General features: G+C 43.1%; 1 protein-coding gene across 2 annotated transcripts in view; it reads left to right on the top strand.

The window, feature by feature from the left end:
- The first annotated feature begins 1,727 nt into the window (after window positions 1-1,727).
- Window positions 1,728-24,151, top strand: part of DRGX (dorsal root ganglia homeobox) — a 34,905-nt gene continuing 12,481 nt past the window's right edge. The window contains exons 1-4 of one of the 2 annotated variants that reach the window (XM_072994865.2): window positions 1,728-2,114; window positions 2,684-2,785; window positions 8,663-8,835; window positions 9,957-10,069. In XM_072994865.2, coding sequence (XP_072850966.2) covers window positions 1,890-2,114; window positions 2,684-2,785; window positions 8,663-8,835; window positions 9,957-10,069 — 613 coding nt within the window. In that variant the 5' untranslated portion in view covers window positions 1,728-1,889. Of the gene's footprint in view, window positions 2,115-2,154; window positions 2,387-2,683; window positions 2,786-8,662; window positions 8,836-9,956; window positions 10,070-24,151 lie in introns of those variants that run through there. The other variant, XM_078390634.1, reaches the window with a different exon arrangement.

Genomic DNA, 24,151 nt, shown 5'->3' on the forward strand with positions numbered 1-24,151 from the left:
GCCCATCATCTCATGCAAATAATTTGGAAAGTTAAGTCTTCATCGAATCTACTAGGATTTAATGTTGCATTTCTATTAGGGTTTTACACAATTTATTTCATATGAATCAGATTAAAATTATTTAGAGGATCTGTGGATGGAACTGGGAAGATGTCATGCACAAACAGGCCGAGGATAGATAGTTCGACGGCGCTTCCTCTCCTTTGGGGATCCCCGCTCAGTTTCCTAAAGTAATTTTGGGCAGAATCAGAACTTCTGTCTCCGCGAATACGCGCGTCAGGTTTTCCACTTCGTGAGGATGCCCTTGCTCTACCTACCCGAGTCTGCTCTCTGACCTTCGAAACTGCCTGGCAGTGACAACCCTCGGATTGTATTAGGCACTGATCTAGGAGGAATTTATCACACATAGATGTAGGGCGGCAAACGTACACACACTTAACGGGGAGTAAATCTAACAGGAAAAAAGTGAAACGAAAGGATCGCGCGTGCTCGTAGACGCGCGCGCGCACTGCAAAACCAGGTTCGGTCCCTAAGAGCAGCAACCCAGACCCCCAGTACCAAATCTCAGGATAGTTCCCGCCGCCCGAGTGGTTTGAAGTAGGCACCCATTAGGTGAGTCTTCAAAAGACCCCTGGCGCGTCTGAGGCTTCTACATCGATTTACTCATATGAGCTAATGGGGTCGGACCCTTTAACCGGAATGTGTCTGGTGTTGCCTTTTATCCTAAATCGTAACTCTTTGCTTGTGGACAATCTTGGGACACTTTCCGGCGGCAACTGCGGAAAGCTAAACAGACCCCGTCTCCGCCGCCAGCGGGGCTCTCGCAAAGCGGGGGGGGGGGTGACTTTATTTTTCAGAGCAGGAGTTTCCCGAAGCTCGGATCCTGTAAGCCCCCAAGGCTGCCTCGGAGCACATCCGCCAGTGAACAATCCCCGGGCTCGCCCCCGGCCCTCCTCGCCCAGTTTCGTGACCGGCGCCCGATCGCCAGGGTTCGGGCCCGGCCGCGGAAAGAGCTCTCGGTTAGGCAGACCCTCGGCTGCCTGTTTCGGCGAATCGCCAAATGTGGCGCAACGAAATCCGGCTCGCCGCGGTTTCAGGGAGGCCGAGGAGGAAGATGGGAGCCTGGGGCGATCTGGGGCGCTTTCTGCCCCAAGCTTCTCTCTCTCTCTCTCTCGAAAGCCTCCCCTCCCAAGCGGGTTGCCCTGAACGAATTTCTCGCTCGCCCTTTTTTATTCCAAGCGCCTCCTCACCTTTGCCCTTTCCGGCCCTCCATTACTGAGGCCTTCCTGGACGAGCGGGGTGGCCCCTTGACTCTCGGGATTTGGCGCGGTCAAGGAAAAGGCCGGGACCTGCCCAGGCTTGTCCCTCCGCGACCTCCATTTTTACGCCTGCCTTCCCCGACCTCCCTTCAGGCGGAGGGCGTCCACTTTCATCACGGCGGCGGGGGGGGGGAGGTCGGTTTGGAGCGAGCGCTTCCTCCTCTTCCCTTCCGAGTTGCTCTTGGGAAAGAGAAAAAGGGCATTTGGGAAAGAAAGAAAAAACCCCAGTGGGCAACCAAAGGGGAAAACACTCCTTCCTGCCGTACCTTCACTTTCTGGTGCCTGCTACATTTCGGGGGGAAAAGGGCGGGAATTCTGCGTGAGGCGCAGGTTGGCCCAGGGGAGGGAGCGGGGGGGGGCCGGCGGCTGGCGCTGCCGTTTGTACCGGCATCGAGGAGAAGTCGCCTAGCCCCCCCCCCCCCCCGCGCCTCGGGTGGGACTCGCCGGGCCAAAGGACGGGAGGTTCTGCGGGTCAGGCCGCCCTCCTTGGTAGCCCAGCCGTAGGCGCCTTCTGTCTGTCCCCACGGCGAGAGGCGTGTGTTGGGGGGGGAGGGAAGAAGAAGAGAGGAAATGGCTCCCCGCTTGGTGCCCTCTTGGGCCTCAGGGTTTCCCTGCGCGGGGCTTCCCAGCCAAGCCTCACACCTTCCGCTCTTGTTGGGCTGCTCAGGAGCGCCAGAACTGTCTCTGGTCCCCGCAGGCGCCGCGCCCTTTGGAGGCCCTTCGACGGCCGACTTCGACGACGGTTTCTTACGCCGGAAGCAGCGCCGAAACAGGACGACCTTCACCTTGCAGCAGGTAGCCGGCGCCTTGCTCTGGGCCCCGCCGAATGCCCCCCAGGCGCGCGAGCCGACCCCCTTTCCAGGCCGGGCTGCCTTGCCGCCGAGAAGCCCAGGGTTCGCCCTTAGAGTCCTCAGCCTGCCCGGGGCGCGGGACCCGGGGAATGGGCGCCGAGTCGTGCGCCTTGGAAGGCAATGCGTCGAGGAGGGCGGCATCGCCTCCGGCGGGTGCAGGCCTCCGGCACGGCCTCGGAGGAACTGGTTCTTCAAACAGACCAGCCGCGCTGCGAGGTCACTGCCTGAAGCGGGGGGTGGTGGGGCTAGGCTTATCAATAAGCGAGCCAGGTTTTCAGCCTGTGGCGAGGCTGGGGACTTGCCCAGGCCCGCAACGGAGAAGCCCGCTTGCCAGCCAGGCCCTTCTGAGGACGCGCCCCCCCCGCCGGGCCCTTTCCTTTTCTCGGAGGGAGGGAGAGGGAGGGTCAGCTTTGAGGCAGCTGGGAGGACGGAGCCCTTTGGCCTCAGAACAGCCCCAGCTCCCCCCCCTCGCCTCCTCCTTTTGGCTGATGTACCTGCTTGCTCTTTAACCAGCTGGAAGCGCTAGAAGCCGTTTTCGCTCAGACCCACTACCCAGACGTGTTTACGAGGGAAGAGCTGGCCATGAAGATCAACCTCACGGAAGCCCGCGTCCAGGTAAACAAGGGCCTGCCAGCAAGGAGCCTTGGGCCAGGCGGCAGAAAGTTTTCTTCGCTCTCCCTCTCCCCCTCCCCCTCCCCCCCTTTGACATCATCCAATTTGCCCAATGCTGCCTGTGAGGAGAGGACCCATTTGCACATTTGGGCAAAGAAAGCAAATGAAGCCAATCTGTCATTTTCATGATGCACTTTAATAACATCAACATAATGTGGAATATTAGATTAGGTTGATTAATCGGTCATTCATAATTAACCAGTGATAATGTTCTACACTAATTTGTCCATGTCTCTAAGGTACTAAATTACATCAATGCACATCCATTTCCTCGCTTTGAAGGGGGGGAGGGGGGGAAGGGTGGGGTGCTGAGAATGGGTGAGACTCTCCCAGCCAGCTCTTCCTCCTCTGCAAAGCTGCCCTCCCGAGGAAATTGACTGACTCAGAGCACAGGGCAGGTCTCCCGCACCCGATGTGGACTCCACTGAAATAAAGGGAAGGAAGAGAACAGAATCCTTATTAGAAAGCAAGCTCCCCTGAGTTAAAGGAGATTTCCTTCCAGGGAACTTTCTACACAGTGGTTTTGGAGAATTATCAAGTACTTTTTTGTAGAGAGGTATAAGCCTGCCCAGTTTTTAAGTAAGAAATCAGTCTCCTGCTATTTTCTAGTGTTCTGCACAATATGAGCAAAGGTAGTCACTGGGGTAATTGAGAAGATATTTTTTTAAGCTTTATTAAAATTAATGCAACTAAATAATTTAGTAAATGCGTATCCTATCTAATAGGTTTATAGCAAGGGGATACTGTAGTTTTGCCTTGTATGCACTTGTCACAATGTATCTTTAATAGCCTTCTCCTGACTTTGTATCTGGGGATATAAATACAGTATATGTTTATATCAGAAAGTAAGTTTCATTAATATCAACAGCCAGGTCTTATTTTTAACCCCAGCAGTCCATCCTTTTGGGTGGAAATTCACCAGTTTAAGTTTAGAAATTTTAGGAGGATTCTTTGCAAAAGAAGACGTGTCTCTCTTTTCAGATCTCCGGAATCAATATGTATAAAGTTTATTTCTGGCATTCCCATAGTTTTTATTCTGTCTTATTAAGGACAGACTCTCTGTAGTCAGCAGGTGAAATATGTTAAGAGTCACAGAGAGGCATTTAAAGCAGAACTGTGGTTGAACCTTTTTACTGGAGACAAAGCCAATTCTAACTTCCCGATGACCAATTAAAAAAACAAAGCAAGTTGATATGCAAATTATGGGAGATGGGGAAAGCTCCTGATGTGACAATAGTAGGTTTTTAAGTACAGTACTTAAGAAATTGCTTCTTCTAATGATGGGATGGCTCTCTGCACCTTATAGTTTGGCCCTCAAGGAACTATGATGAGAAGAAAGTATTAGATCTAGTTTGTCTCATGTGGAATGGGGTGAGACCAAGGCTCTTTAGGGTGGGTGCCACAGGTATTGCTTTCCTACCCTCCTCCTGATGGTGGAAGTGTCATGGAGAGGCAGGAAAATGTCATGAATGATGCCTATCTGTTATGAAGTTGATGCTGTGGTCATCCTGGATATCACTACAGCTGTTAAAGTTTTAGAACAAAGTGGTCAACCTGTGGCCCTTGATGTTGCTAAGTTGTAGTTCACTCCAGAGCTAACCAGCCATAGACAATAGTGAGGGTTCCTGGGAGATGCAATCCAAAAATATCTGGAGGACCACAAATTGTCCTCCCCAGCTTTAGAATATGGCCGCATTAGAAACCCTGAATAGGCCTCCTTTCCTGCAAATTTTAAAGAATAGGAGAAGAACATTGAGATCTCAGAAGGCATGTACATTCTTCCCTTTCCTGTCATAATGAGGATATTTATTGGAATCTTACAAAAATTCTGCCCCAGTCCTAAGCTTTCTACTGATGAAAGTTTTCTTCCTCTCTTCACTTGACAGAAGTACCTTTGGAATGTGTACGGACATCTTTAAAGTGCCCTGTACTCTCCTGTTCCCATCTGCCTTTATATGTTTTCATTAAGAAGAGAACATGTTAAGGAGTGGTGTGAACAGATCTCAGAAGCATGAACCAGGTGCTGAACAGCCCCCTCCCACACCCGGTTTAGTAATAAAACCCAGCCTTTCTCTCAACTCACATATGTTATTTATGGGGCTTTTCCTGCCTGCTGTTTTTGTCTTCTTTTTATGTAGGTGCTCGGGGTTAAGACTATGCAAAGATCTAATTGTAGGAAATATAATAGCATGCCTTTTCTTCCCCAGGGTCATGTTAGTATCTCTTAAAACCCAATGGCTAAGGAGAGATAATGGAATTCACTGCAGTAAATTGGGGATTGTAAACAAATTATTTCTTCTATAATCAGATTATGCAACCCTGATTATTAAATCTGAACATGAATCATTGCTCATGTGCAGGGAAATTAAACTGATTATTATTATTTGGACATTCAAATCTTCTTTTTGCCAGTACATTGGAGGTGATGGCTTGGGGTTTTCCCTCCCACCATTTTAACAATTGGTGCCTAAAGACTGCACTGCAAATTGAGATAAATGGGACAATTATTGGGCATTCAGAAGTGGAAGATCATAACTTCTCCCTGAAAGGTGCAAGGGCGAGATAGGGGTGGTAACAATTAGAGTGTTTAGCCTTGTTGTGGGCTATTATGCAAGCACACAATAGAGGCTAAGGTTCGCTTTCATGCTGGGACATGGGGAAACAGGGGAAGGGAGACATGTTTACATTTCTGCCCCTTGCTCATTCAAATATGATTAATGTGCTGGGAAGCCACATCTTAATCGAAGATGATGTTGTCAAACAAAAACTAAATAGGGAAATAAACGACTTCATCAGACCCTTTCTTCAGAAGCCGGCAAACTGTCATTGCAAAGTCATTAAAATATGATAATGAAAAATAGCTCAATTAAATGTTGTTATAGCTGTGACCTTCATTCAATTAAGACACAAGGAAGTGTCTGCAATTGGCTTTGCATTTAACTCTCCTAAATTTAGAATGCAGATAAAATCATCATTTAGCCTTTGCTGATACATGCAATTAAAAGCATGCTAAATAAAAATGGGATGATAATAAGAACAACAATACACAGCACATTGCAATAATCTTTCAAATTGTGTATTTCCTTAGTTATGGCTCAGAAAGCCAGATTTTCTATAGTTCTGGACATTATTATGCCTATAGATAAATCTAGCTCTCTGAGCTAAGCTTTTTCAGTATAAAATAATAGGGAGTCCAGTCATGTCTTCATTTGTCTCTAGTAAAACTAAAGCCAAGCACCGAGGTATAACAGGATTGTGGATTCACTTGTTATAGCCGAATTAAATTGAAGTACTTGGATTTCAGCAACTTAATCCCACCGAGATAAGTGGGATAGAAGATGCTCAGCTGCAAACCATTCTAAACTTTGCTTTGGGATTTCAGAATGAGCAATTGAGTCTGTTATTGCTCTTGGTGCTCAGTGTGGAGCTATGGGATGAACATGAAAATAAAAAAGATTATTGCTGAAAGCAGGAAAAAAATTCTCTCTTAACTGAATCAGCTAATCTAAGAGCCAAACTATATGTAACAATCTGCATTAATGTAGTTAATGCACCCAGTTAATGTTATATTCATTTAACAACAATTATCCCTTCAATTCAACATGTTATGTTAAATCTTCACATCCTTCCATGTTCACTTATGCTCCAGAATGCCAGCAAATTGCAACTATTTTGGGATGTGTCCTCAGCCAATGGCAGCAATTGTTTAGGACACTCAGGCAGTATGAATTTCATATAGTACCCAAGTATTGGCTAGTTCCAGTTTCACTACTACCTTGGTTCGCAGCCAGTGGCAGAGTGATGGATTCAGGCTCCTGATTTGTCTCTTCACTGTAGTAGATACATGGGGTTATGCTGCTGGAATGACAATATAGTTTAAACTACCATTCAGTGTTGGAACTCCTTGCTTGCACAGATCTTTGGCAGGCTTGTAAATTTATAATTAAAGATAATTTATTGTATATATTCTGGAACCTGTACCTTTAGCAGCAGAGGTGGCTCCCTCCCATTCCAACTGGAATCAGTGTCTTTGCCTGCTTGTGCTTTTTTTTTTTTTGGCCACCAGTTGGCTGATTTGTCAGCTGAAAATATCACCATGAACTAAAGAATGCTGGGACTTGTAGTTCTGGTGCTTAATATCAAACATCAAAGACCTGTTGATCAAATTTGCCTATAATTCATTCTTGATCTAGAAGATTACCATATTTATTCAGCAAGAAATATTGAACATTTTCATTTGTTTTAATGGCTCAGTGGCAGTGGCTCTGTTGAGGCACTCTGCACATTCTTACTTTATATGTTCCATAAGAGAGAGCCTGGCGTTAATGAAGAACCACTGTATGCCATGGGGACTGGGAAACCAGATTCCTTCTCTTCCTCTTTTTCTGGGATTAGCCAAGATACTATCTCCTCATTCCTCTTCTCTCCAGTTCAGACAAGTATTTAAACCTTCAGATGCATCCATAATTCAAAACAAGCCCAGATAGACGGAGTGTTTGTGTGTGTGCATGTGTGCATGCATGTGCACACAATTACAATGGTGGAAGGATTTGAAATGCACCGAATTTTCTTTCACTTTTCTATCTGGGGTGAGGAATACCAAGGCATGTCTGATGGGACATGCAAGGTGGTGGGACTAGAAGCTTTGCAGCATCCTGAGTCACAACTCTTCTCTTCAAGCAATTTTAAAAGAAGAGTCAGCTCTTGTGCATTAAAGAGGGAGGAACAGAAAGTACAGTTAGAATCAGTGCAAAGGGGGAAAGAAGAAAGAAAAGAAGCCTTTGGCCTCTTGTGGAGCTAAATGTGGTAGTTAGTATTAGTGGCATAATCTAAATGAGGCTTTCCCTGAAGACTTCTGATAAATTTATATATATATACAAAATGATAAGATGGAATATATATGTTGCAGAATAATGAGACACTCACTTATATTACGTGTGTGTGTGTATGTGTGTGTGTGGTGTGTGTGTGTCTTCCATCATACTAGTGCAGATTTTGTCTGAAGAGCTGGATATTTTTTAATTCTTCTAAAATATGGCAACGGAGTAGATTTTATTAAAAACAGGATCAAAATTAGCATGAATAAGAAGGACACCATCCACTCTGTATAAGACCAATCTTTACTTAAACCATTCAAGTGTAATACTTGCCCTTTATTGTAAATACATTTCTTTTGTAGGGCAAGGGCAGTTTCTCCAGTAGATTTGGCATTTGGATTTGGCATTTCAAACCCATTCTATTCCTTTCTCTCTCTCTCTGGCAGTCCACTGCATTCACTCTTATTTAGTCGACCCACTCTCTCCAGGTTTCATCCACATAAGGTGTTTGCGTAGGCAGTAAGAGCTGAGCTTCTGTGAAACATGGGAAGGGAAGTTTCATTCTTTCTGTTCCTGACCTAGACACTGATTTCTTCTGTCACTATGTGCACTTTCAAGAGTTTCCCATTGGTGCCAATTAGAACTAAAGATAAATTTATTGTTCTTTGTGGTTTTGCACTGACAGCATTATCAGTTTCATGGTAAAAGAAATACAAGTATTTGCTTATTTTTTTTCCCCCCTTTGTCAGACTTTTGTGCTTAAACTTCCAAATGAATGGATATAACTCTGTGCTAACATGAAGCATGTCATTTGCTTCCTTGAATAAGGGCCTCAGACAGGAACCCATATTCCGACAAAGTTGGGTTTTCATTTGGAGAAGAAGAAGCCCTCTTAACAATCAAATCAGTATGATAGGATTACACAAAGCAAATAAGTAAGGGATAAATGGTAATTGATGACTGAGTGAAAGGTTGCCTGTTTATATTCTTCTTCCTGATTCAGGTCTGGTTTCAAAACAGAAGGGCCAAATGGAGAAAAACTGAGAGAGGGGCTTCTGATCAGGAAGGGCCTAAAGAGACAATGGCTGAAGTGACACCCGCAGGAAGGAATTTAAACTCTCCCTCCCCAGTTGATCATACCAGAAGTAAGAAGGAGAATCTAGAGATTCAACAGAGGTAGGTTTGTCCTCTGTAGCTCTCATCATTATATTTAATGGCTGGAATCCAGTAATGTTGCACCTAGAGTAAGTCTTTTCAGTCAGTGGGACTTATGGAGGTGTTGACTCACCACAGATGGAATGGGGCTACTCTGGTTATCACTTCTGGACTTCAAGCACTGTGTTATTAGCACCTGCAAACAATTATGTGGCACCTTAAAACACATTCAGTGTGGCAATTTAGTAATCAGAGCCCACTACATCTAAGAAATGGATGAAATATTGTTCCCATTGGCATGCTGTATCTGATTCATGTGTACAGACACATTTGTAAATTACATTCAGATGTTGACTGCAGCCTTACAGATACTTAGTTGGAGTAAATATTTGTGGATTAAATGGGGTTTACCTTTGTGTAAACATATACAGTGGTACCTCGCTAGACAACGACCCCGCTAAACGATGAATCCGCATAACGATGACTCAACAGTCATTCCAGTGGGCGATTTTTGCTTGACAACGATTTGGTCCGTGCTTCGCGAACCATTTGTTCGCAAGAGGACGATTTCTACAGCTGATCGGCGGCTTCGCAAAATGGCTGCCCTGTGTTTTCCGGACCCATGCTTCACAGGACAGCCATTTTTACAGCTGATCGGCACTTCGCAGAATGGCTGCCCTATGGGCAATCTTTGCAAAACGATGAGGCATTTTCCCCCATTGGAACGCATTAAATGGGTTTCAATGCATTACAATGGGGAAATGGTTTTTGCATGACGATGATTTCGCTAAACAGCGATTTCTATGGGACGGATTATCATCGTCATGTGGGGCACCACTGTATAGGATTGCTGTTTAGTGTTTTTATATGGTGATAGGCTTTCTACACTTATCATGACCTACATCTGTAAAAAGATAAGCACATACATTCTGAGCCAGTTTATGTTCCTGGACACTCTTTATAGGTGGTACTGCCATGTAGAAACTGTGCCTGGTAATGGAAGAGTTATTGTGGCTGCCCTCCCAGAGTTGTTATGAGGCTGGATGACATAAGAACAGAGTCCACTCTTTTCCTGTAGGGCCTTAGTGTTAGGTACCTTCAGCATAGGTCTTTGTTGGTAATCTCTATCATTCTTCTTGCAGCCTTAGCAGAGGAGTTGGCCCTTCTGGTCCCTTTTTCCCCTCATGTCTACCAGGGACTCTCCTCAATACAGCCACATATGCACAGGCTTTGTCGCAAGTTGCATCCCTCAAAGGTAAGGGTCTCTGTTTAACCTCACATGTGGGGCAGTAGGAATTCAGTGGTTTCAAGCTATCCTCTTCGGAGGCAAATATATGACTGATTTGAGTTGGACTGTTTGGCATAATGGTTGCAAAACGGATGTCTTTAAACATAACATTTTGCTTTCCTGTTTTGATGTTAAGGTTAAATATTCTGTTTGGTTTCATTAGAACTACAGTTCTTATGCACTTGCTCTGGAAAATAATAAGCACTTATGTTGGCCAAGTATCTAACATAGCTGGGTTTTTGGAAATAAGAATCCGATTTTCAAACTAACCAGTCAAAAGCTTGGATTGAGAAGGAGATATCCCGATGATAGCCACTGGATTAGATCAGGAATCCCAAAACCTTTATGTAAGCCTTCAAAAAATATAAAAGTTGTAAAGGAAATACTGTAAATAATTGCAGGATAAGCCACATACTTCTGCCTTTTTCCTTTTCATGCATCTTTGTGCTGCATAGCTGTCTTCCTGCACTGAGTTTGTTCTTGCTGGAAGTGATGGGATTTCATTATTACTTCACAAGATTGCAGTGCTGGCAAAGCAAATCTACATTCTACAAGTCAATTTTTAAAATGCCAAAACAAAACATTTTTGGCATTTGAAACTGGACTTTGGAACAGCACCAGATTGGGCACAAATGTAGTAGACAGTCTGCCCTTGCTCTCTATCAAATTTGCAAATGTTTGGACAAAGGTTTTTTGATTTACAATTCTTTAAAAGTATTTTTTTTACCCCTTGTGCAGAAAGAAGCAACCTTAACCACCCCCAGATTAAAACAGATCAAATAAATTGAAAATACCAATCTTCCTGATATTGAAAGAGAATGATTGGCTTCACCTGCTTTTTTTTTTTTAAAAAAAAGTTGGAAGGAATCCAGGCTGAAGTGGCTGAAACATTGATCTTCAAAAAGGCCTTACAAAATGGTGACTTTCTTATAAACTGAGCATGTGTGGAACAGACTAACTCCCGAGACTGTTCCAAAGGTGATACATTGTTGCATCTTCATGGTGTGGGAAGGGAGATGTTTGAGGGCAATGAAAGGTCACAGAAATAGTCAAAGACAAGCTTTCTTTGAAGAGTAAAAAACTAAAACAAAAAAACAAGTGTGCTTTAAATAAAATAATGGCATATCAGAAAGGGACATTTTGCCATGTATCTCCAGAGAATTAGCAGACAATTTTGTAAGGCATTTTCAAAGTATTTCTGTATTACAAAAGCACAGAGCAGTTGTGTTTGTCCAACCCTGAGTATTTTCAGTAAGCATTTCTGAAACTAGGCTTTTGATACCAGTTTGAAAAAGAGGAAATCATCTCCAGGCCAGGGGCAATCAGAACTTTTCACCTTGTCAATCAGGACTGAAGTAGCTGACTCTTAAGGAGGATAACTTTTTAACTCCTTCCCTGCCAAAGAGACATTGGTGCTGCGAAAGGGATTCTGTGTCCAATTGTAAAAATATTTTAAAATATATTTTTAAAAGAATAGAGAACAGATACTCAGAAGCTCATTCATTTAAGCTATGAAATTACTGTTTTTGCTTTGCAGTGGTTTCACTCAATGTTAGCAGAGCTTTGGTGCTATATTCTGTAATAGTCTCAACCATTCCACCCATCTTCTCACTATACAATTGATTGGTAATTCAGAAAAAAACCTCTAAAGTTGTTACGTGCCATCAAATTACTTCTGATGTGTGGCGAGTTAATGACCTTCAACATGTCCTATCATTAACAGTTCTGCTCTGATCTTTCAATCCAACAACATCTCATATTAGGTTGTTTTCATCCGTCTGCCCCCCTCCCAGCAATATCGTCTTCCCTTGTAAATTCTGCAGACTAACAGCTCTGGTTTTCTTTTTGAGACCATATTAGGTACTGTATTTTTCTCTTCCTACTAAAGCCACCCCTTTTCCCAGCAATATTGTCTTTTCTGGTCACTTCTGTATTTTCGTTATATGTACATGATAGGATAGCCTTGGTTTACTCATTTTTGCTCTAGTGAGAGTTCAGTCCTGACTTGATTGAGCACCCATTTGTCCTTTCTGCTTGTCTGTGGCATCTCTAGGGCTCTCTTCCAACACCACATTTCAAATTTTATTTATGTACAGTATTTGATTTTTATACCACCTATCTGGCTACCAAGACCACTCTGGGTGGTTTACAAATAATGAATTGTTTTTTGTCCCTGCCTTTCTTTACTGACTTTCTTTCACATAGTATGATTGATTTTGACCTTGGTTTCCAGTGGCAATCTTTGCTGACTCTGGAAATCCCCCCCCTTTTTTTTAATTTCAAAAGGCAAAGGGTAATCTTTTGGAAAATATGCACACAACATGTTCGTAGAGCCTTTTGTTTGATACAGTTTTTATTTTCTCAGGTTGAGTTACCCAAGAAAGGGTTTGGAAATTTGAACATAGCTTTCTAGCCTGCATTCTGCAGAGTGGACACGGCAACATTAGTTTACTGAGAGGTTCAAACCTGTCAAAAACAGCCATGACAATTGCTTTGTGTTTAGGGAAGAAGTGGTTAACTGATGAAAAAGGGTCAACTTCTGAAATTTTCCCTTGCTTGGTGTCATTTTGTGAATTGTAGTGATCACAAGGTAGAGCATTTTAACTGCTGCCATTGATGTTATCAGTATTCAGGCTGCCCTTTGCTATGTAAAGCCTGGCATCATTTTTCCTGCCGTAAACAAGGGCTTGATGTTGTGAATCAATATCAGGCCATTTCCTGTGTTTTGAATCATGGATACAGAAGCACAATATTTCACATTCGTAAACTGGAAGTTTTTTTTTTAATGTCTATCCTTACTTTTTTGTGTGAAAATAGGGTCTTTCTTCTTTTATCTGGATAGGGACAGGCAGACTCCTTAATAGCATGAGGAGCCTTCATCTTAAGAATCTGTTTAGGTCCATCCCTAAGACAGAATATTACATCCATGTCCACCAAGAAGGCACCCCAGCTTCCTGATTTAGGCAACCTGCTGCAGTGTTCAATAGCTCTTAGGCAGAATCTACATCACAAGCCCTTCTATGATGCAAGATTGGTGTGTCATATTTTAAATAGTGGAATTGTTTCTTGTTGGGAACAGAGCACTGAATACCATGTAATGTCCTTTCTTTTCCTTATGTCTTTCAATGCTACACCCAAATATGTACTGCTTACATTAGGGACGGTGCTTGCAAAACCTTACAGTCTGAGTTCTAATGGTAGTTTGCACTATGCCAAACTTGCATTAAAAAAAATGGAAATGGTGGTGGTAGAAGGAGCTCTACTGCTCCAAAAAAAACCACAAAACAAAACCCATGTTGTTTAATACATGTGTATTAGCGAAGAGCGAAGGTCTGCATAAATAGAGAATAAAAGGGATTTTTAAACAACAGCTACATAATCTCCACCTTATATTTCTATTGTTACTCTTAAAAATCTAAAATGAACTTCAACCCACTCTTGCAAGTCAGCAGAAAACCCAGCACACCCATCATGATTTTCTGAGCACAAGCTGACCCTGTTAAACAAGCAGTAGACACCACTGAAGTCTGAGTGGCTGGCTTCTGATATGGCATGTATGTGATCAGCTTGTACAAATAGGAAAGAATGGGGGGGGGGTAGCTGTCAAGACAAGAAAACACATTCCAGACTTCTATTTCTTCAAAAGAATCTGGAAGTGAGGGTGAGGAAACACCACTGATTTTACTCTGCTTCATTCAGGAAGCAGAAAAAGAAAAGGAGAGAAGTTATTTGGAAGAAGTAGGAAACACCATTGAGGAAGGCAGATTGCTGTCTTTCTCCAGAATTATAAGAAGCGAAAGGGGGAGAAGGATGATAATCTAGACTATACTACAGTATAAGGTTGTATAATCAGGAACACTGGGAAAAATGGATTGCATTGTTCCTAGCTATTATGTGCTCTTTCCTTCCCCCTGCTGTAAGACGCTGTTGCTTTTCCCACCTATCTGTGCACACAGAATGCCAGGCACTAAAAAAAGGTTACTGAGAAAGCATGTTCTGCAGGGAGGTTCTGTCAAAGTACAACACTTGGGTGTGAGCCCTATGCTTGCCATGCATGTGTTCTCCCTCCGTGTGCTGCTTCTGAAGGAGGGACTTTGGCCAATAGCTTAGTCTTCAGTATTTTGCCTTTTCTGTTCTTTTTCAGATTAGCCTCTAGCAAATTACAGCACCTTTGGATACGTCACCCAAATGTATATATGCAGGGAAATAAATCTGAATAAACAAACTGAATCATGAGTCACTATTAAGCTGTGGTTTTATTTTCTGGTAATGTTCTTGCAGTGCAGGCGAGGGCACCCACTAAGATTGTGATGATGAAGAGAGGCTCCTTGGAAGGTTTTGATTCCTGTTTATGAGGCTAGGAAAGAATTCCCCTGATTGGTCAGACAGAGGGAAACCCTCCAGGATATTTATGCCTCTCCCCATAGTTAATGGATTGTTTTACTTCCTTGTGCAATTTAAATTGATTCTTTCAAGCAAGCAGGCTCTTTGCTAGAAGAAGAACCTGTCGGTCACTAAATGCATCATTGGAAGTTGCTTTATTGTTTTTTTTTTAAATCTAGAAATAGCAAGTGTAGAAGCAGCTGACCAACGTTACTGCCATGGGAACATGCAGACCCCATGATAACGACATTAAATTCTGGATTTGAAAAATGTTCTGGCCCAATACTAAGGCAGGATACATGGAACAGAACAGGTGAAGACAGCCCTTTCTTTTTGTGAAGCAGTCACAACAAAATTAATCCAACAGAAGCTTCCATTTGGCTCGGGAGAGAACCTTGAGAGGAAAGGGTTAAAGGCTACCCACCTCCCACCCCCGTATTCCACAGCCCTGGTTAGTACTCCCTGCATTTTCTATTTTTAGTTAAAAACACAAACTGCAAGAATGCAATCCTGCTGCCTGCACAGTTAGCTTTATATTGATAAGCAGGGCCTCATTCATTCTCTGCTCTGCTATGGGATACAGTGATGCCTCGAGTTATGACTGTAATCCGTTCCAGAAGATGGGCGTAACTCGAAATGGTCGTAAATCGAAGCACCATTTCCCTTTGAAATGCATTGGAACGCGATTAATCTGTTCCCGGGGGGGGGGGGATTAAGCACACAGCAAGCCCAGTCGGAAGGTGCTGGGGCTTAAAAAACAAACCAAATCAAAAATAAACAGCAAGGCAAGCTCCATCACTTGGGCTTTAAAAAAAAACAAACCAAAAATAAACAAAAAGTCAAGCTCCATCGCTGTGGCTTTAAAAAAACACCCCAAACCAAAAATAAACAGCAAAGCAAGCCCCAAAGGTGCTGGGGCTGCAAAAAAAAATCACAAAAAACCAAAACAACAACACAGCACAGAAACATACGCCCCAGCCCAAAACCACGCTGCAAAACCCACCCAGAACAATTTTTAAAAAGCAGAAAACAGCACCTTACCTTACCAGGCAGAATCCTCTGATCGCACACTCTCCAACTGTTAGGGCAAAAGAGCTACAAAGAAGCAGCCTCGTCGCCACCTACAGTTAACAATTAGAATTTCCCAAAATTTTGTGACCGGAGCTGGTTGTAACTTGAAATGGTCATAAGTAGGGACGGTTGTAAGTTGAGGCACCACTGTAGCCTGTAGCATTGGCATGTACCAATGAGAGCTGTTGGGAGGCAGAGCCAGAGAAACTAGAAGGGAGGGGTGAGTCAGAATCTAGTCAGTTCAGTCAGAGACAGGGAAGAGAAAAAGAGTTTTGGGGTTTGAGGCAGAGAGAGTGTTTAAGGAGTGATTAGTCAGAGTGTGACCTGTATTAATTAAGATAGAAAAGGTTAAAGTAAAATACTGAAGCTTTAAGAATGTGCTTAAGAACTAGTCCTGAAACAACTTGTAATCACTAAATCTGCTTCTGTTTAAAAGTCAGTACTGAATGGCCCTCAGTCTTTCATAGGAAATATAGGTTGATAAAGAGATCAACTGATGGCAGCATGTTGAAGGGCATGTTGGGATACTTGGGTGAGCTCTTTGTTTGGTGAAACAAGCAGGGGCCACAGGGTAAACATCACAATTGGTGTCCATCGGCGGGATGAAAAATAATCCAGTGAAGCCAGTATTTAAAAGTGAATTTTCTGGAGTCGTGGGTACTTTTTAGTCAGAGGTCTGTGGTGAAGAAGTGGGTAACCTGCTAGAGCTTTTGTGGAAAAGTTTAGTGGCTGGGCTTCTGAAACCAGATCTGGGGAGAACTAAAGATAGGGAACCGACTCTAAAGGAAAAACTCTTTTTTGTTTACCTCAGGATTTGAGAGACCCAGTGGCTAGCTTCAAATCCAAGGATCTGAGAGATAAGGGAGCACTGGTAGATAAAAAGTGGAATCCAGGGTCAGAACAGATCTGAGGTGATAAGAAAATAAAAGCAGTGGCTTGAGAAATAAAATTATTTTGGTGTCTGAGAGGAAAAATACCTCAGACATCGAGGGACAGTAACTAAAAGGTTGTGAGATGGAGAACAACCAAAGAGAGCTGCTGAGTAAAGCAAAACAACGTAGTTGCTGGAATAAACAGCAGAAAGACAGGTTCTTTTTAAAAGCAGTGCAGACATTAAAGACTAATTCACTCACTTAAACATGCCACCCAAACATAGCGAAAAAGGGAGTCAGGAGGCAGAAAGTTTACCTCAGGAAGTGGAGGGAAATGGAGACCCTCTAGCTCCAGTGGAACAGGAGGAGACTGATGAGGGTGCCTCAGAGAGACAAAGTATTCTAAGCTCCCAAGATTTTGAAAAATGGAAGTTGGAACAGGAATTCAGGCTAGAGAAAAAGAAGAAAGAGCTAGGGAACCACAGCTTAAGGAACTGCAGCTCAAGGAACTACAGCTCAAGGAGAAGGCTGAGGCCAGACAAATGGAATTAAGACAAAGAGAAATGGAATTTCAAATACAGATGAAACAGTTGGAATTAGTGGCTAATAACAACAACAACTCTAATGAGAGAAATCTCTCAACGATCAATCTAAAGAAATTTCCCCAATATAGGAAAGGAGATTGCCATGAATCTTTCCTGATATCATTTGAGAGAGCGTGCTGGGACTTTGAGATTAAGGGTGATGAAAGGATGATAGTTTTGAGATCACAAAAAAGTGGAGATTTAGCTGAGCTTTATTCTCAGATGCCTCTGGAGCAAGCTAGAGATTTTGAGGCATATAGAAAAATAGTATATTCTAGATTTGGCATAAATGCAGAACATCTTAGAAGAAAATTTTGTTCCCTTACCAAAAAGCCTGAAGAATCTTATGCCCAAGTGGGGCTAAATTGATTCAATGTTTGGACAAATGGATGGAACGTGAAAATGTCACTTCTTTAGACCAAATGAAAAATGTGGTTGATTTAGAACAATTTTATTCCATTTTTCCTGAGGAATTGCGTTATTTAGTCAAAGACAAAAATCCTAAAAATGTATTACAGGTGTCTGAATATGATGGTTCCATTAGTGAGATTAGAGATCCTAAGTTTTCTGTGGTAAAATTTTGCAATCAGAACTGGGACAACAGTAAGAAATCATTCAATCAAAATTACAACAGTAAAATGTCAGGGAAAGATGACCACTTTAGTGCCTCACCTAAGTTGGCAGGGCCTAGTCCGCTGAAGCGAATGAACCCTGAGGAAAAGTTTGACAGATCTCCTCAGTATGATTGAAGGACTTATGGACAGTGTTATAACTATGGTGGGCTTGGGCATGTTCAATCAAATTGTATGAAAAACAATAAAAATAAAAATGGAAAAGATGATAGACCAAAAAGGTATAAAACCAGTGGAAGCCACTGAAGGAGGTTGTAACAATGGTTCTGTCTCCATGGCAACTGGCCATGGATCTGCCAGAAGCCAGAGTTGTTCAGTACTTTCTTATAAATTAAGACAATATTTTACTACAGAACTCTGGAGAGAAAATTCATATTAATGGGACGTCTTATGTTGGAATTGTAGATACCTGTTCTCACATAACCCTGTGTCACCCTGATGTGGTTCCTAAAGAACAAATGCAGTGGTGCCTCGCTTTACGATTGCTGGATTAACGATGAAACTGAATTACGATGAACTTTTGCGATCGCTTTTGCAATCACAAAACAATGTTTCCTATGGGGGAATTTCACTTTGCGATGATCGATTCCCTGCTTCGGGAACCGATTCTTCACAAAACGACAATTTTCCAACAGCTGATCGGCGGTTTCAAAATGGCCGCCAGGTAAACAAAATCCCCCCCGCTGTTTTCTGGGACGGATTCCTTGCTGCACAGGCAGCGAAAATGGCTTTTTTCACATTATGATGTTTTCATTCTACAGTGATTTCGCTGGAACAAACTAACATCGTAATGCGAGGCACCGCTGTACTTCCAAATCAAACTGTTACAATCAAGGGAATAAGTTCTGTGCCAGTGATTTTACCTATGACTAAAGTAAAGAAACCTCAAACAACTTATTGTACCTGAAAAATATAGAGGCAAGATCTTAAGTAAGGCGCATAGTGATGCTTTTGGAGCTCACATGGGAATATTGCATACCAAACAAAGGGTTGCAAGGAACGTTTACTGGCCACGAATGGGTCAGCAAGTTAAGCAGTTTTGTCAGACGCACAATACGTGCCACATGAGTGGTACTGGGGAGGACAAGACAAAGGCTTAGCTGTACACATTGCCAGGTTTCTTTTTTGCTTCCCAGAATTTATTCCATCTTCACCCAGCAAGGCTGTGTTATCAGAGTGCCATTTATCAAAGTCCTCAGTTCAGTTCAGATTGTATGGCTCTCAGTTCACAGTTCACAGTCTGTTTTTTTTCTTTTTTAACTTCCAAAGGCTTATTTCTCCTTCCCCAGAAAAGGGGACCCAGCTCAGGTTTTTAATCAGAGTCCCATGCAGTCGAAGAATATACAAGGAAGAAAAAAGTCCAAAGTGAACAGCTTTCACTAAGTTTTAATCCCTTAAAGCCTGTCCAGTGTTAATTTCTCCGGGTATTTTTTCTTTAATAAAGGCACGAGCTATTTCTGTCTGGCTGTTCCCTCAATTCGACCTTGAATCAGCTTGCTGAACATGGATCTAGTTTCCTTTCATTTTTGAAGCGTGAGCTGACATGCTAAATACGCCGCTTCTATCTCTTTTCGGTCGTAAATTTTCACACTCACTTGTTCTTCATTTTAATGGGGTTTTTCATAGAACAAGGGATTCCACTTACTTTGTTGTTGTATATTTTCGCTGTGTTTCTTGTTCTCTTATCCTCGGCAATGGAGCTGTCCTGGCTGGTTGCCAAAAATGGCTTCCCATCTTCGGTCTGTGCTTGTGTGAATTTCCAGAAGGAAGAAAAATTGAGTTGCTGCCCAACCTTCTACCTTCTGTGGCTCACTATCTGCTACAGAAAGGTCTCTCCTGACCACCCCTTTGATTCCCCCATTTCTAAGGGAATCCCAGGCCGAATCAGTTCCAGCTTCCCTGGGAGCTATTCCCAGTAGCTGCTGGCTTCACCACGATGAAGCTCCTCCTCCTGATATAAGAGTTTGTAATGTTGTATTAAATCAGGGATCAGGGAACTTTTTTACCTTTTACCTCCCAAAAAATGCATATACGCTGACATTACCCCCTTGATTTGAAAGGAAGGATCTCAGTCACGTGTGGCTAGTCGAGTGCCGCTGCTGAAGCCTCGCTGCCTGTACCTGGCCCCATGGGGGTGGCTCCTCTTCTCCGCTGGTGGGCGGCTCCTGGGTGGCCATCGAAGAGCAGCAGGTGGCTCTGGCACTGGCGGCTACTCACCGGGGGCAGCCATGGTGGGCCTCGCCATCAGGGCTCCCATGGGCCTTGCCGTTGAAGCTCCGCAACAGCTGCCACACGGAGGGCAAGAGGCTCTGCCAGGCCTGACTGGCTGATGTGGAGGTGGCACTGAAGAAAGCTGCATGGCTGGGCAAGCGCTGCTCCTGCCCAGCGGGCTCCTCCGAGAATGGGGACAGGGCATGGTAAACCATTCTGTAACTGGTTTAGTTCTGTGGCCTGTGCCTGTTGAGTAAGTGAGCATCCTACCCCTGAACCAACACAGCAGTTTCTGTAGAAAGCCCTTCTTGTCATGCCTTGCTGTGTTACAGATGGCATGAGAAATCTGCAGTCACTTCTAAAGCTAAGACTTGCACAGGCAGAGAAAACTGGAAGTAACAAAAATTAAAATTACATGTCTTTGATTTCCCCATACATTTTAGCAGTTATTTTCTTGAGGCAAGAGAAATTGTTTTAACTATGATTGTTAGCCATCATTGTGTTGCATCCTCTCCTTTATAAAGATGAGTAGAAAAGTAGTATTAAAATAACAAAATACAGTGAATAACTATCTAATAAAAACAGTAAGGTTCTGCAATAAGACAGATTGCAAAGGCAACTAGTCACTCATAAGTGCCAGAACTTAAGATATAGGTCTTAGTTTGGGGCCAAAATGTATGTAAAACAACTAGATAGATAGATAGATAGATAGATAGATAGATAGATAGAGAGAGAGAGAGAGAGAGAGAGAGAGAGAGAGAGAGAGAGGGAGGGAGAGGGAGAGGGAGAGAGAGAGAGAGACATACATACATACATACATACATACATACATACATACATACATACATACATACATACATACATACATACATACAGTGGGGTCTTGACTTAAGAACGACTTGAGTTAAGAACATTTTGACTTAAGAACCGCTTTCATAGGAAAATATTGACTTGACTTAAGTACTTAGATTTGAGTTAAGAACTGAAAAAAACCCACGTGGGAGGCAGGGAAAGTGCAAAATTTGAACTTTCGGTTAACTGTTGGCCAGTGAAAAGGGTGCCTGTCTGCTTCCTCACTCCTCCCAGCGTTTAGAGAGTGGATTGGGAGTCTTCAGACTGCCTGGTACTGCCTGGGCTGTATTTTCCCTGCCTTCCCTGAACCTTTCTTGACCTAAGAAAAAAAAGAAACAAAATATCCCCCTCTAGTGGTCGAAGGCGGAATAGCAGCTTCCCATTAGTTTCTATGGACAGAAAAGAGCAGATACGGATTAAATGGTTTTCAATGCATTCCTATGGGAAATGCAGATTTGACTTGAGAACTTTTTGACTTGAGAACCGCCTTCCAATACGGATTAAGTTCTCAAGTCAAGACCCCACTGTACATACATACATACATACATACATACATACATACATACATACATACATACATACATACATACATACATACATACATACATACATACATACATACATACATACATACATACATACATACATACATACATACATACATTGTTGTTGTTGTTTAGTCATTTAGTCATGTCCGACTCTTTGTGACCCCATGGATCAGAGCACGCCAGGCCCTCCTGTCTTCTACTGCCTCCCGGAGCTGGGCCAAATTCATGTTGATCGCTTCGATGACACTGTCCAGCCATCTCATCCTCTGTCGTCCCCTTCTCCTCTTGCCCTCACACTTTCCTAACATCAGGGACTTTTCCAGGGAGTCTTCTCTTCTCATGAGATGGCCAAAGTATTGGAGCCTCAGTTTCAGGATCTGTCCCTCCAGTGAATACTCAGGGTTAATTTCTTTCAAGATGGATAGGTTTGTTCTCCTTGCAGGTCATGGGACTCTCAAGAGTCTCCTCCAGCACCACAATTCAAAGGCATCAATTCTTTGGCGGTCAGCTTTCTTTATGGTCCAGCTCTCACTTCCGTACATCACTACAGGAAAAACCATAGCTTTGACTATGCGGACTTTTGTTGGCAAGGTGATGTCTCTGCTTTTTAAGATGCTATCGAGGTTTGTCATCGCTTTCCTCCCAAGAAGAAGGCGTCTTTTAATTTCATGGCTGATGTCACCATCTGCAGTTATCATGGAGCCCAAAAAAGTAAAATCTGTCACTACCTCCATATCTTCCCCTTCTATTTGCCAGGAGGTGATGGGACCAGTGGCCATGATCTTAGTTTTTTTGATGTTGAGCTTCAGACTGTTTTTTGCACTCTCCTCTTTCACCCTCATTACAAGCTTCCTTAATTCCTCCTCATTTTCTGCCATCAGAGTGGTATCATCTGCATATCTGAGGTTGTTGATATGTCTTCTGGCAATCTTAATTCCATTTTGGGATTCCTCCAGTCCGGCCTTTCGCATGATGTATTCTGCATATAAGTTAAATAAGCAGGGGGACAATATACATCCTTGTCACACTCCTTTCCCAATTTTGAACCAATCAGCGTTTCCGTATCCAGTTCTAACTGTTGCTTCCTGTCCCACGTATAGGTTTCTCAGGAGATAGATGAGGTGGTCAGGCACTCCCATTTCTTTAAGGACTTTCCATAGTTTGTTGTGGTCGACACAGTCAAAGACTTTTGCATAGTCAATGAAGCAGAAGTAGATGTTTTTCTGGAACTCTCTGGCTTTCTCCATAATCCAGCGCATGTTAGCAATTTGGTCTTGAGTTCCTCTGCCCCTTCGAAATCCAGCTTGCACTTCTGGGAGTTCTCGATCCACATACTGCTGAAGCCTACCTTGGAGGATTTTGAGCATAACCTTGCTAGTGTGTGAAATGAGTGCAGTTGTATGGTAGTTGGAGCATTCTTTGGCACTGCCCTTCTTTGGGATCTACATACATACATACATACATACATACATACATACATACATACATACATACATACATACATACATACATACATACATACATACATACATACATACATACATACATACATACATACATACAGTGTTGCCTCGCTTAACGAGTGCACCGTATAACGACGAATCCGCATAGCGATTCCTTTTTCGGGATCACTAATACGGAGGCATAGTGTCGGTCCCTATGGCAAAAACTCGCATAGCGACGATCGGTAAGCGTTTTGCTTACCGATCTTCGCTTTGCGATGCCCGCAGATCAGCTGTTTGGCGGTTCCAAAATGGCCACCGGAAGTCCCGAAATGGCCGCACGCAGCGTTTTCGCGCCCTCCCCTCGCTTACCGAGGGCGCGAAAATGGCTGCCGCTATGGAGGAAGCTTCGCTGAACGGTAAGTTTAGGGCCCATTGGAACGCATTAAACAATGTTTAATGTGTTCCAATGGTTTTTTACGTTCCATTTAACGATGTTTTCACATAGTGAGGGTTAATCCGGAATGGATTAACCTCGCTATGCGAGGCACCACTGTACATACATACACACATACACATACACATACACATACACATACACATACACATACACACACACACACACACACACACACACACACACACACACACATACATACATATGCCACTGAGAAAGAGGATTAGGGAAAATTAATAACTTATAAAGAAGACTCATGACTCTTCCATCTCAGTGCACGTTTTTGATACTCACTATTACCCTGTAGCTTTCTCTCTGTGCAGATGGGCAGAGTCTTTGATTAATTAGCTGGCAGAGCCTTCATCTCAGTGGCTGAGATGAGCGTATTGTCTTATAAGTTCTTTTTGCCTGCTCTTGATTCATTTGCTTTCCTGAACTACAGCTAAGTCTCTTTTGTTAATGAAATATATTAATGATTAAGACAAGGGCCACATAGCAACTCTTATTCCATTACAGTTTATCTGTTTGTCATACGTTGAGACCTGATTAGTATATTTCTATGGCCTTTGTTTCCATAGGATCTCATGGTAACAAGTCCACAAATGTTATCAAGACCCAGGTGGCTAGGATGAATTGTATGGGATTTTTCATGTAGCTCACTATAGGTAGTGGAAAAAAGAAGTAGAGATAAGGAGCTAGCTTTTTTTGGGGGGGGGGGAGGAAGGGTACCAGTAAGAGTGAATGTCAAAAATGGAAGGCTAGAAGAGACTCCCTCCAGCATTTGAGGCATGGATACAGTTCATAATTTCAGATAGCAGATGGGGAAGCTGAGAAAACACTGAAGGAGGACAGCATGTCTTTAGCGTTGTCCAACTTTGCAGAGCAGTTGAATTATACTGAACTGCTCAAGTGGTTGAATTATATTGATTATATTAGGCTTTCAGACTTCACTATGGGACTGAATATGCTTCATTGAGAACTTGTGCTGGCCATTGGA

This window comes from Pogona vitticeps, chromosome 3 (assembly GCF_051106095.1).
Source record: "Pogona vitticeps strain Pit_001003342236 chromosome 3, PviZW2.1, whole genome shotgun sequence".
In the NCBI taxonomy this organism is placed as follows: domain Eukaryota; kingdom Metazoa; phylum Chordata; class Lepidosauria; order Squamata; family Agamidae; genus Pogona; species Pogona vitticeps.